The sequence below is a fragment of the Canis aureus genome, chromosome 19 (assembly GCF_053574225.1).
Source record: "Canis aureus isolate CA01 chromosome 19, VMU_Caureus_v.1.0, whole genome shotgun sequence".
In the NCBI taxonomy this organism is placed as follows: Eukaryota; Metazoa; Chordata; class Mammalia; order Carnivora; family Canidae; genus Canis; species Canis aureus.
In genome coordinates, this window is record NC_135629.1 from 34,523,571 (window position 1) to 34,538,080 (window position 14,510).

Genomic DNA, 14,510 nt, shown 5'->3' on the forward strand with positions numbered 1-14,510 from the left:
AACAGTCATCCTGTTAACCATCAATGAGATAACTTGGAAAACAAGAACTTTAAAGACATCTAGTGCTTGAGTTTACTTATTTGCTTTTAGAATGAAGTCACCGCTCAGTACCGTGACTATAGAAACACAGGAAATACAAATTTTTTTCAGTCTACTTCAGCTACTCACACATCTCCTAGCAAAGTCCTTGAAGTGTGGTCCTTGGGGTATTAGCAGCAATAGCACCTGGGAGCTCATTTGAAATGCAGACTCAGGCCCCACCCCAGACCTGAATCAGAATCTGCATTTTATCAAGATCCTCAGCTTACGTGTGACACATGAAGGTGTGAGTAACACTTTGGTTCTTAGGGCAGTCTCCATTCAGCTTGCAGATACTATCAGCTCAGGTGGAGGTTTCTTGTGAAAGTCTCTGGTCAGGATTCAGGCTGATGGAAATTGACATGCAGTCTGTCCTCTTTCTCTACTAAAAGAAAGTAGAGCCGTGGTGATTCCAGTTAACTAGAACCTGGGGCTCTAGCCACTTAGTACAAATCCTTCTGGGGTTCAGACACAGTAAAAGACACCAGAGGCAGGGTTGAAAATTCTTCTGGGGTTCAGACACAGTAAAAGACACCAGAGGCAGGGTTGAAGATTCTGGTATCACCACTCCTCTCACTAGTTGCTCCCTCCCTGCCTGGGAATACCCAAATCATAGCATTCTTTGTCCATGGAAAGGTATTCCTGGAACTCTTTCTCTAATGCAGACGATGTTTTTTTTCTCATCATGTGCCTTTTGCCAAGGTAGTAGGTGTCCTGTGTTGTCCTCAGCAGCAGAGCCACCACACCCTGCTGTGTGACGATGATATGTGATAAATGAGGAGAGGGGTCCATTCCACTTCTGGCTACTGAGGCCCATGTGCTATGTAATGCATGTCCCGTCTTTAATTATTTACTGGTCTTGCCCTGCCCATCCACTGTCCTGGCTGCTGTTTGCTGTGTTCTGTAGCAGAGGAATTTGACCCCTCCAGAGTTTAAATCCCACTCAATTCTGGCCATTTCTTGGCATGGTTTTTCCTCAGGTGGCAGTTCGCTGAGGGCAGAGGCATATTTTCTAAACCCCTCTGTGGCTGAGTGTGTTAAGTATGTCTTCATATTGAAAGAGATTCGGGCAGAGGCTAAGCTGATTACAGGGCTCAAGCCAGGCCCTGAGCACATTTCAGACTTGGAATGCAAATTGTTGTCTGTAGTAATTATAGTTTGTGCCATGGCCCTGCTCGGCCCCTGTGGTCATTATCCTGGTACAGAATAAGCAGTTTTGTGCTCTGAGAGTGGGAGGTAATGAGGGGGAGAGGGGCGCTTGAGGGGCATTTAAAGGGTATTTTCAGGGCCCATCCCCTAGTCTGAGTGGGTGTGGGACAGACCCAGATGTGTGCTGGGGTACACCACTGACAAACTCTGTGACCTGTGGGCCAGGAACTCAACCTCTTTGAGCTTCGGTGCTTTCTAGTCTTTGCCTCGGAAGGTTGCCCTGGTGATGAGATGGCGATGATGTAATGGGCCCTCATCACAGTGCCTGGCACATAAGAGGTGCTGACTAAGGGAGGGTTTCATGGCTTACCGGGTACCATAAGGGCAAGGATCTGTGACAGGAAAATACACACCCTTCTTAAAGGGCAATTCTCATGCACATGTTGGTTACCCCCTCTTCCTGCAAAGGGTCTATAGCATCCTTCTCATGCTTCCCAAGTCTGCAAAATTGACAGTAGCTTAGAGCGCTGGCTCGGGTCAAACTTCCTGCAGATCAGTCTAGCTGTGTGCCCTTTGGTGATTTGATGGACATCTCTGAGCCATCATGGGTTTTGTTGTTTGTTAAATGGACATTATAATTGTATGTGATTCACAGTGTTGTTGGGGAGATTATCTATGAAGAATGCATATAAAGTTGAGCACCAGTGCTTGGTTCAAAGTATGAAGGGGGTACTATTGTTTTCCCCTTTGCAAAGATAAGGAAATGAAGGCTTTAAGGGCTAAGTGACTCTCCCAAGCCTGTGGCCCAGATGTGGTAAAGCCTGGACTCTGGCTCAGCAAATTGCCTGTGATTCCACATTAGCATCACTGTCATTCTGCCTCAAGGTGTTCAGAAATCACTGCATGAGTTCTGCCCAGGCGTCTGCTTCCGGGGCTCCACTTCTCAGACCCCTCGTTTTTTTTTTCAGACCCCTTGTTTTTGTTGACAGATTCTTTCTTTTTCTAAAAAACATTTATTTATTTATTTTAGAGATTGAGAGAGAGCGCGTGCGTGGTGGTTGGGGGAGGGGCAGAGGAAGAGGGAGAGAAAAATCCTTGAGCAGACTCCCTGCTGAGCATGGAGTCCCTATGTGGGACTCACTATCTCGACCCTGAGATCATGACCGGAGTAGAAACCAAGAGTTAGATACTTAACTCATGGAGCTATCCCAGCACCCTGGCAAATTCTTTCTTAAATTGGGTTTAAGTAGATCATAGTAATATTATTATATTACTTTATTATATGATGTTATGTATAATATGTTATATAATATTAAAATATAAATTAATATTGCCTTGTGTGGGCTCTTACTCTTACTGTCCCCATTCAACAGATGATAAAATGGAGGTACAGAGAAAGTAGATTGCCAGAGGTTACATGGTAAGCATAGTGCTGGGATTTGAATTCAGGTGGTTTGGCTCAGGATTCCTATTCCTAACCCCAAGCTAAACTGCTTTCCAGATGCTATGCCCTTGCCACCTGGGCTGGCCTTGCGGTTCCCAGACCTCCTTAGATGCAAACTTGGCATATCATTTCCTAGGACCTGTCACTGTGTGCTTGGCCTCACTTGGCCTCAGAGAATGGTTCTGGGGCCTCCTCTCATACCCCCCAGGTGCTCATTCAACACAGAAGGCCATTTGTGCCTCAATCTTGTACATTCTTAAAAAATATATAAAAATCAGCCTTTCATCTTAATAATGACACAACCCAGAGGTGAGGTTCCTGTTATCACACCAGGGGAATTTGGGCAGAGGTGATTGGAGTTGTAAAGTCAAGTAGCAGGGGAATTCCTTCTTTTCTCCATAAATTACTGACACCAGAGCTCTGTGTAATTTCACATTATGGGAGAGAATGGCTATGCTTAACTCCTCTGGGGAGAGGAAATTTATCTCACTTCTCATTCAGCAAGGAGAGGGAATTGGGAAGCATAGAAATGGAATTTTGTTGTTGTTGTTAAATTCCTGACTTTTAGCTAATATATTTATGTATGTGTACTTTAACATAGGAACTAAGGTACTAAGACATAGCACCAGTATTATATAGTCATGGCCACTCTTCTTGACAAAAAAGAATTCATGTTTGGTTATGTATCTGTTCTTGCTGAAAATCTTGCTCTTGGTCCCCATTTTCCACAGGAAAGAGTTGGAATTTCTTTTTTTTTTTAATTTTTATTTATTTATGATAGTCACACAGAGAGAGAGAGAGAGGCAGAGACACAGGCAGAGGGAGAAGCAGGCTCCATGCACCTGGAGCCCGACATGGGATTCGATCCCGGGTCTCCAGGATCACGCCCTGGGCCAAAGGCAGGCGCCAAACCGCTGTGCCACCCAGGGATCCCAGAGTTGGAATTTCTACCTTGGCTCCAACCTTCTCTTTTCCTAGCCTAACCATTCCATCCCTCCCATGGGCCTTTGAGCATCTTTTCACCTCTCTCCTTTACTGTGGCTCCTGTCCTTTCAGCCTGACAACCCTACACATCCCTAATGAGCTGTTCGAATGGCTCTTTTCCTGAAGGGACTTGAGAATTGTCCTTGACTGCTTCTTCAGTGTTCCTGGTATTCCAAGGCCATGGAACATGACAGGATGGGCAGTAGACATTGTTTATAGGTCTGTGTTCCCTTTCGCCCATGAGTTCTCATGTGGTATTTTTGTATGCCTAACACATGGAACACAGAACAGGGCACTTTTCTGTTGAACGAAGGATGCGTGCTCCCTTTTTACACATGCCCGGATACATTTCTTCCCTAAGCAGGGTCTGTGGATAATAGAGAGAATACCAGGTGATAGAGCTGAAACACCAGGCTATCGGCTCCATGGGGGCAGGATCTGTCCTGTTGCTCCAGTCTACACTGTGGTTAGTATTCATGGAGACAATTGTCAGACAAATGCCTGAATGAGCACTGTGGTAATGAGCCCATGTTGCAGACCTAGATTCAAATCCCTATTCCATCACTGACAAGCTTGGATAACTTCTTTAACCTCTCTGAGCCTGTGCCCTCATTTATAAACTAAGGATAATAAAAGTACCTATCTCATAGAGTGGTCAAAGAATTGAATGTTTAATGTCTAATGCATAGCAAGCCTCCAATCAATGGTGGTTGCTAAAGCTATTAATAAATAAATTAATCATGGGATATATGCTGAAAAGAGAATCAACAGGGTATCATGATAGAGGATAAGATGGTGGGGCAGGGGATGTGATCCTTTAGGCAGCTCAGTCAGGGAAGGATTCCTGTAAACTGGGACCAAACTATGAGAAGGATGCTGCTGTACTGTGAAGATATGGAGGAAAGAGTTTTCTGGAAAGCAGGTGTACAGGCCCTGGAGCAGGAAAGAGCTTAATGAGGAATAGAAATTGTGACTAGAGCTTGGGAGGCGGAAGGAGAGTAGAATGAAATAAGGGCTTAGGAGGGAGACAGAGGCCAATTGATGCAGGGCCTTGTGGGCCAAGGGACACTGTTTGGGTTGAATTTGAAATGTGAAAGAAGCCATTCAATTCTTATGCTCAGAATCATTCTGTGGGTCTGGACTACTTCAGCTTTAGCCTATCCTATGTTCTGTGTGTATGAACTAACCCCCACAATAAAACCCAATTCTGGGATGCTTGGGTGGCTCAGTGATTGAGCATCTACCTTTGGCTCAGATTGTGATGCTCTCAGGATCGAGTCCCACATAGGACTCCCTGCAGGGAGCCTGCTTCTCCCTCTGCCTATGTCTCTGCCCCTCTCTCTGTATCTCTCATGAATAAATAGATAAAATCTAAAAAACAAAACAAAACCTCAGTTCTGATTGATTTAAGCAGAAAATAAATTTATTACAGGATATAGGAAGCTCAGAGAATTTCGGGAGGATTAGGGAACCAGGAACAACCTCAAATTATACCACCAGACATTTCCTACAAGCACATCATTGCTGCCACTGCTGGGCAGGTGTCAATAGCATGGTTTGTGCCAACTAATGTGGCTGCTCAGTTGCCCTCACTGCTGCCTCTGTGAGCTGCTGCCACCCCCACAAGAATTGAGTCTGCAGTGTCCCTGCTGTTTTCATTCCAGCTTTTGATGCCAAGTCTGGGGTGGGTGTATCTGATTGGCTGAGCCTAGCTCATGCTCTCATGCCCTGGCTGCAAGGGAGGCTGGGAAAGAAAGTGTGCGGTATCCTCATCTCTTTTGGTAGAATGTGGGGCTCGCGTTCATGAGTTGGGGCTTCCCCAAACCTAGGAAGATAATTAAACTGCAGAGTCTTCAGAGGGTTAAATGTCCCTCACAGACACACGTGGAGTAAGTGACTCAAGGAGCCCCTTGGCCTCAACAGTTTTGACCAATAGGTGGTAGCACTTTAAAAAAGACTACACTGCCTTCCTCTTAGACAATGATTTAAGAAAAATAGTGCCAAATTTGGAAGCAACTATTTCTCAGTCTGTTGCGAGACTAGGAACAATTTTTTTTAATTAGTTTAGTTCGTGCAGGTGTGTGGGGTCGCATGTTTCCCCCATGTTTATCACAGATTTGCATTCCTGTTGGAAATGCCTTAGCCATTGTCAGGGCTTATAATTGCTTCTTGTTATTGCCACGTGGGGCTTATTGTCCAAGATTTTGCTGCAGAGTTTATTGTTTATCTTACACCCCGTCTCCAGGAAGCTGCATGCGGAAATCTCTGAGCCTTACCAGGAAGTCTGACTTAAAGGGACAGCTTCCAGGGCAGAGCACTAACTGGGAGAAGGCCTGAGCTTCCAACCAAAACCCCGCTTCCCTGGAGTGGCAACTGGAAGCCTGAGTATCCCCCCACTTGGTTTGCTTGTTTCCAGTGTTTGGGTGATTCTTTTCTAATTCTGATTTAAGGGAAAAAAGTGGCAGTATTTACTCTGAGTACACATGGATACACACCAATCAAAATAAAACAAAAAAACCACTTTCACTGTGGTGTAGGCAGAACAAATGCTCTGAGTCACAGGTGCACGCACACACGCTTTTCCAATTTCTTTTATTTTGTTTGAGGGGTGTTTTCATAGAACTCTTGAACTTTATAGATAGGCATAGGGATTTTAAGGAAGTCAGCATTATAACAGCAAAAAAGTAAATGATGGGGGGGTGGGGTGTGCACCTGGATGGCTCAGTCAGTTAAGTGTCTGACTCTTGATTTTGGCTCAAGTCATGATCTCAGAGTTCTGAGACCGAGTCCTGTGTTGGGCTCCGTGCTGGGTAAAGCCTTTTAGGATTCTCTCTCCCTTTCCCTCTTCCCTTCCCCCTACCTCTCTTTAAAAACAGCAACAACAACAACTAAATAGGACTTAAGCTTTAACCACCTTCATATTTTGTTTTCTCTATTGGAAGGAAGAAGAGAAACAGGAAATTGCAAATTTCCATTGTCTTTTTCTTATTAGATATCTAATTGACAGCTCTTGTTAAAATCAGGGTAAAAATCAAATTATTTCAGATTTTTTTTTATGAGAGAGAGAGAGGCAGCGATGCAGGCAGAGGGAGAAGCAGGATCCATGTAGGGAGCCCAATGTGGGACTCGATCCCAGGACCCCAGGACCACACCCTGGGCTGAAGCTGGTGCTAAACTGCTGAGCCATGCAGGAATCCCCCTATTTCAGATTTGGTACCAACGTTTCAACTTGTTAAGAAGAAAATTTTCTGCTTAAGAAAAAATAAATTACTATTGTGGTTTGTTTGTATTTTTTGGTCTTTTAAAAAATATTTTATTATGGAAAATTTTAAACATATATAAAAATGGAAAGAACAGTATACTGACTCCCAATGTCCCCATCATCTTTTGTTCTGCTTTTAAATACGTGTATCAGTTAGATTCCTATAGACCTCTCTACAACCCTATGAGGGATAATGGAATCATGATTCCTGTTTTATAGATGAGGAAACCAAGGGTCAAGGAAGTTGAGGGAGTTACCAGGTCATTGAACTAGTAAATGCAGAGCCAGAGATCACAGAGCTGCCATATCAATTTACTGTTCCTTATTCCAGCCAGCCAGTTGTTCCCAGAAATTATCCTTAAAGAGATATCTGGATTCAAAATAGTGACGAGAAACTATTTTCTAAAAAATGATTTCTGCTTTTTGTTATATATTTTTAACTCAGATACTTGAGCAAATTACTTTTTAAAATCCTCCTAAGTATTCAGGTATTAGGAATACCACCCCCTTTCATATTCAGATTTTCTTCTGCTTAATCAGTTTTGACAATATAACACCAAATAGTAATTCTCATTTCCAAGTAAAGAAGCTCTTTCGCTGGTAGATATCAGCTAATTAGTTTTTAAACCTTTCTTTTTCCTAAGAATTGGGCAGAGGTCAGCAACCCACTAGAGTTTCACTTTTAACTGACAGTGTAACAAAGAGGTCTTGACAGTCCTTTGAAAGAGCTGTACTCAGGGTGTCCCTGTTTCTGAGTAATAGATCGAATGAGCTTATTTGCCAGCGCCCTAGTCTGCTCCCTGTGCAAATGCTTCAGGCTGTCCTTGCTTGCGTTCATAAAGGAGGTGGAACTCTAGGGACCAGGCCCTTGGCTGCTTCACAGCGCACATCAGAAGGCAGCTTTCCTTATTTCTGATTCACTTTTTAAAATAACTGTTTGTGGGTTGGTTGCCAAAGTAATGTGAGGAATTTGATTATAAAAGTTCAGATTTGTTTAGAGAGGAAAAAAAAATACAGTGCTCAAGCTATTGCTCGTAACAAAACCAGCAAGATAAGCACTCGAGATTAGCCATGATTAGCAATCTGTTGAGACTTCCATGTTCAAGCCTCATTTATTTTTAGTTCTTGTGTTGAAACCATAGATGAAGACTTTCCTATTTATTCATTCTTGACCTTGGGCAGCCAGGTTTGCTCCCACATTCTTCTCATCATTTTGTAATCTTGTTGAGCTGGGATATTAAGCAGGGCTCCAGAAGAGAATCAACATTTTCAAATGGTCCAAGTCTCTTGAGTTAAACCGTCTCGCATCCAAGCAGCCCTGGCCTGGAACAGGTCTGGAGCGCCCCCTCCCCCATTTGTTGGTGATTCATAATGAAGGGGGGCAGCATAGTTGTTCAAGTTTTGCTTGGATTAATCACACTTCCAGCACTGAGGAGTGGATATGAAGACATTCGATAAGAGTGGATGACCACAAGTAACTCCCAGGCTCGAAATACTTAGAAGCTCTTTTTATTTCTCACTGACTTGCCATGCATTATGCCTTCCGGCCAACCTAGTAACACCAACGAGTGTTACTGTACCTCTCATCTCTGCCACAACATAAATTTTTGTTTTTTCTTAGTCTTACTTGAATTTGGCAATAGCACCCAAAATGGTAAGATCTGTGAAATAACGATTTTCTGATATTGGAACCTTGATTAAATCGATGTGCAGTATACTATGTTAATTTGGTCCCTGCTGCCCTCCTGTTTTCATGATTGTTTCGCCATCTAGTTTTCACTTCAGTTTGTGGAATTATTTTAAAATTTAAAAAATTTTAAAATGCATGTGGTCACCTGGGTGGCTCAGTCAGCTGAGCATGTGACTCTTGATTTCAGCTCAGGTCTTGATCTTAGGGTGGTGGGATCGAACCCCACATCAGTCTCCATGCTCAGCTGGGAGTCTGCTTGAGGATTCTCTCTCCCTCTCCCTTTGCCCTCCCCCAGTATGCTGTTTCTCTCACTCTTGAAAGAAAGAAAGAAAGAAAGAAAGAAAGAAAGAAAGAAAGAAAGAAAGTCAGGCATCAAATGGAATATGGTCAAAGACCCTGAAATTCCCAGCCAACGTTGAGCTTTTGTGAAATCTATGGCTTCTTAGGTACAAATCAGAAAGAGAATGTGGAACCAGAATTAAATTCAAATGGAGAAAATCACCGATAGTCACCAACTTTTAATGAAGTGATTCTACTGAAATATCACCATTTTGTTTTATGTAAATGAACTTATCACAACCCTGATGAATATGTTTCTTATGATACTTTGGTGAGAAAACTATTTAAAACTTCTCAACATAAAATACCATGAGATATATACAATAACAGCAAAGGAAACACATCCCTTTGAGTTTTAGGGTCATTAGGAAGCGTGTTGTGGTAACTTAGCTAGGTCTACATTTTAATATTAGTCTCTTTTGTGTATAATAAGAATTTGACAGCAATATGGTTATTTAACCAGATGTGGGAAAACAGGGGCCAGTTTTTGCATTATAGGTGCCTTAGGGGTATTTCCCCATTATAAATATATAATGATTCAGCTCTACACACTTAGAGAAAAATATTATACCCTGAGAACCCACGCCCCCAGAATTTCATAGTTGGTTTTTTTTTTTCTTTTTTTTTTTTTTTTTTTTTTTGAGCATTTCACTCTGATCTATGTAGAATTTATTTTGGACAGTGTGAAGTAGGGCTTTAAAAGGAGGCTTTTCTTTCCAAGAAATGAATTATCCCACTTGTTAGCAATCCTTCTCTCCTCATGGTTTGCAGTCCAGCATTTGCCATATGTCAAATTCCAGAATATCCAGGGACAGGTTTCTGGCTATCTGTTCTAGGGTCTGTATGCATGTAGCAGGAGCTTGGAAATCAGCCCACCCAGGCTCCACTCCCAACCCTGCCACCTCTAGGCCTCTTGGGCAGGCTCCTGCCACCTGTTTGAGTCTCAGTTTTAAAAAATCTGTGCAGTAGAGATAACAGTGAGACTTATCTCAGGATGCCTAGGAAGGTCAAATGCAAAACTGCATGGCAACTTCTCCTATTGAAACATCAAAAATCTGCCATCACCATTTATGGTTTTAGTAATTATGGCTTTAGGATGTTTTATTATCTGCACACAGGTTCACTTTCATCATAAATTATGTTCTCAATGTTGGCAGAGTTAAGAATACGTAACTAAGAGATGATGACATCTCATGTGCATCTCTCATGTCTGCAGAAAGTTGACAGACCAGGGGGCAATGAATTCAGGTACTTCCATACCGTGGGATGCTCTGCAGTACAGGTCTAATATGGGTATGATGTGGAAAGATGCTCTGAATGTTAAGTGAAAAAAGCAAGTGGTAGAATAATGTTACTCTTCCATTTTTGAAAAATGTAAGTAAAATATAAAATGTTGTACATAGCAACTTGTGTGTGTTTAGACAGAAGGAAATGTCTAGATGATTTGCCAAACTGGTGGCCCTTGGATCAAATCCAGTCAGCAACTGTGTTTTGCGTGGCCTGTATAGCACTTTTTAAACTGATGGATTCATTGCCAGCATTTAAACGTTGTGAGATTTTATATATAACCTGGAATTTCCAGCTTCTCTTGAGAAACTGGAATGTCTGGTGACCCTGGGCCAGTAGTCCCTTGGGACCTCTGTTAGTTGGAACTGACTGAGGGCCCCCCTGAGAGCCCACCCAGGCTTTTCCTTCAGGTACCTGACTCCTGGCCCTGAAAACATTTGGGTTTATAACCCTTTTATCTACAGCTGGCTTTGACATGGGTGCCTCTGGCAAAAGGGACTGGGATGGAGAAAAAAGCAGGGCCTTTGGGAAGACTCACTTTTTACACTATATATTTCTGTATGTTTTGAATGTATTATAGTGACACCATGTTACTTTTAAAAGTTTAAAAATCAGTAGAAAACCATATTTGAATACTTGGTAGTATCCTAGGTGCTATGTAGAGAAAACCCACATTCTAGTTCCTTTATAAAGTTCCATTATGAAGCTAAAAATAAACTTGAACTCTGCATGGCAGGAGCCTCTTATTATTGAAATGTTCCTTCAAGATGTCCTCTGCGTGGACCAATTTCATTACTGGAGTTCTTGCTTCTGGTCAAAGCAGGGATAGCCGGAGATGGCCATGCCCTGCTCTTCCCTTCCTTTTCTCCAGCCAGGCCACCTGCTGGTTCTCCTGCCCAACCTCCCTCCTTCACTGCTACCTGCCCTGGGACCCAGTCAAGTTTCACCTCTTCCACGAAGTGCTGCAGCCCACGGGTTTCGGTTCTTCTTTCTCGTTCAGTGTCAGCAACCAGAAGTCAGGCTTAATCATTCTTGGATTAGTTGATGTGACTATGCCCTCCCTCCCCCAGAAAAGAAAGAAAGTCTAGAGTGCCCTGATCATTTTACATTTTCCTTTGGACCCTCCTTGGGGGTGATCCCAGCCTTGGCTCTTGGGGCCCATTCAGTGGCTTGTTTGAAAACCCTCCAGGAGACGAGTGGCTGGGCTTATGGGAACTTCCATTGGTCCTCAGGAGATTGACATTCTTCACTAGCTGAAAAGTCTCCAGGGCTGGCTAATCTCAGTTTATTGATAGGCCTCTATGAATTCAGGCCCCTTTCTGTGCAGGAGGCTGGGGGAGAGGCATTTTTTTAGGAATGCCTTCCATCTCTCCCCAACCAGCTGCCACCTACCCCAGGTTTGCTCTGTGGGGAGTCAGGTTCTTGGAAATAGAGGATCCTAAAGATGAGCTGAAACCCACCTTTAGTAAGCTCTGTTTTTTGACAAACATCACTGCGTGTTTCCTGAGTACCAGACCTGGTAGGTACCACATGTGGGCTTTGAGGTGACCCAGATGGTTGCTTGAAAGTGCTTAGCCTTTTCATGGTGATTTCACTTCCTTCTTTCTCCAGATAGGACCCTTTAAGCTCTTTGAAGCAAGACCCGTGTCTGTCTGTCGGAGCAGTGCTTTCAAAGCATTTGCTTTTCTTCCAGAGTGTCCTGTTGGCCTGTACTCCCTTGCTACTGCCCTTGCCAATTCTCCTGCCTAGAAAACCCCCCAGAGTTCTACCCATGTGTCTCTTGCTCTAAGAAGCCTTCCCAGACTCTGTTCCCATAAAAAATAATGCATTTGCCAGGCTCAGTTATTTCTTGCCCCCTCAGTACTTTGTTGTAGATCCTGGCAGCACTTAATTTGTTCTCAGGTCACCAGTGGTTCACCTTTGTACTCCCAGAGCCTGGTGCCTCCTTCTGTAATGTCTGTGGAGTACAGGGCGCTCTTCAGAGGCCATATGTTAGAGGCCAGGTCACTGCCTGGAGAGAATGGGGAGAGCCTGCTTTCTTGTATGCCCTAGAGCCCAGTCTTAGCTGGAAGCTTGTTCTTTCTTTGCTGGGTCCCCCACTTTACTCAGGGCTCAGACAAGTAGAGGTTCTTAAAAATCTGCATTTTTAAGACAACCTTGGGAGACTTTTGCCTCAATCTTGGCAGCTAGAAGTTGCAAATCAAATACTACTCCATTAGAAAACTAAAATAATAATAATAATAATAATAATTGAAAGCTGCACTGGAATTATGTCTCCGTGGATTTGAGATCCACTGTTACCATGCAAGGAGGGTGAGGGGGTTGAATTATTTGTGGAGGGGTTTGAACAGGGCATGTTTTTGTTTGTTTGTTTTGTTTTGTTTTGTTCTTTTCCCTGAAACCTGGTAGGTGTCTGTGAGACAATCTGTGTCACCCAAGGGATCTGGGTTTGTAAAAGGCAGGCAACCCGGGCAAGGTGTTCATTCTGGTGAGATCCCATTTTGTGAAATGAGAAATGCCAGCCCTGAGTTATTTCCATAATCACTCTGAGAAGAGCTTTAAGGCCTTCCGTGATCCATGTCAAAGGCTGAAAGGGAGGGCACCTGGGTGGCTCAGTGGTTGAACATCTGACTTTGGCTCAGGTCATGATCCTGGGGTCTTGGGATCGAATGCCGCATCAGGCTCCCTACAGGAAGTCTGCTTCTCCATCTGCTGTGTTTCTGCCTTTTTTTCTGTCCCTCTCATGAATAGATAGATTTAAAAAAAAAAAAAAAAAAAAAGCAGAGAGGGAGGTTTCCAGAAGCAGCTATTTTGAAGGGGGCTCTGAAGAGAAGATTTGCCTAAGAAAAAAAGAAACGGATGGGTGTGGTGTTTACCACCACTCTCATTTATTGAGTTGAATTTGGGATTCAGTGACAGCTCTGTGTCCCGGGCAGGGCAGCTGGCTCTTGGGTTAAGTTCAAGTGGACTATTGATTCTGCTCTGAACACACAAAGTTCTCCCAGTGTCCCTTCTCTCTCTGTCTCCTGCTGATGTTTGGGTTTAGGTCTACAAAGCTCCAGACGCCAGGCCTGATGTCCTAGCAGAGAACTCTTTAGAGCTGCTGGAGTGCTGGGCATGGCTTTAGGTGGGGACCCAGTGAGCATTGTTTGTTTCTTACCAGCTGGGGATTGCCAGCCAGACACTGAATTTCTGGTGTGCTTTTAAATGCTCAAAGACACAGTGCTCTGAAAAAGCAGCAGCCGGCGAGGAAACCGCTGGAGGTGGGGAGCTCTTGGCTGGTGTGGTCTCAGCTTCTGACACTTATAACTGATGGCCCCCTGTCACTTCCTGTCATGCAGCCCAAGTGGCGGGGAGGAGTTCCTTCAGGGAAACCATGCTCTGCTCAGCTCAGAGAATCCCGTCTGCAGGGCTCCGTCGCAATTAGGGGCGGGGGACTCTGCGTGGATGAGGCCAGAGCGCCCCATGGTTTGGTGCTGCTTCTTTGTCAGGGCTCAGGTAAGCTCCCTGTGGCAGAGCCAGGGATGAATGGGCTCCCAGCTTCCACCCATGCCTGGCTGGGCGGTGCCAGGAGCTGGGGTGCAGGAGGGCGAAGCTGTCTTTCACCTCCCAAGACAAATGGGCAGGGAGGGGCTTTACAAACACCTGGGATGATGGAGGAGGACTTCTGTCTGCTTCACGTGAATCAGAAAAAAAGCTGTGTGGTTGTGTTTAAGACCACAATGGTTGCTTGGTTGGAGATGGTGAGTTAAGCGAGCGTCTAGCTGTCAGTGCTTCCTTTAGCATCTGTGATTGGAGGAGAGAGTGTGTGTGCGTGTGTGAGGGGGGTGTCTTTCACTCTTTGTTCCACGATGCTACTGTTTTAATTTTCATAAGAGATCTGTTTTCAATTAAATGGGGAAAAAAAGAGGGAAAAAAAGGATGCATCTGCCGTCTGGCGTTTCTTTGTTTGGGGCGGGGGGCGTTTACAAAGTCACAAAGTAGATTTCCAAGATCTTTTCTTCTCCTTTGAGTTGAAAGATGGCTGAAATCAATTCTGGAAATTCATTCTGCTTGGAACAACTTTTTTGTAGGTTTCCTCATCGTGAATCTTGTGAATGTGTTCATCATTGAGAAGATGAAGTCAGATATTAGGGGACATCCAGACTCACTGGTGTTTTCATTAAGAGTGTTGGTGCTTAGTTTGGTTATGTCTGAAAGAATGGCTGGAAATGTTACATTTCTATGGGCTGAAGAATGATTAGGAGGCCTGAAGGTGACTCCCTCTGTCCTTTTTG

The 14,510-nt window shown here is 44.0% G+C and overlaps 1 protein-coding gene across 3 annotated transcripts in view; it reads left to right on the forward strand.

The window, feature by feature from the left end:
* The window catches only part of ARHGEF3 (Rho guanine nucleotide exchange factor 3), a 303,450-nt gene that overhangs the window by 113,101 nt on the left and 175,839 nt on the right, over positions 1–14,510 (forward strand). Inside the window, exon 1 of one of the 3 annotated variants that reach the window (XM_077858439.1) lies at positions 13,581–13,731. The exons of the other annotated variants lie outside the window; for them this stretch is intronic. Within the exon in view, the coding sequence (XP_077714565.1) occupies positions 13,681–13,731 (51 nt within the window). The 5' untranslated portion in view covers positions 13,581–13,680. Of the gene's footprint in view, positions 1–13,580; positions 13,732–14,510 lie in introns of those variants that run through there. 3 annotated transcript variants of the gene reach the window in all.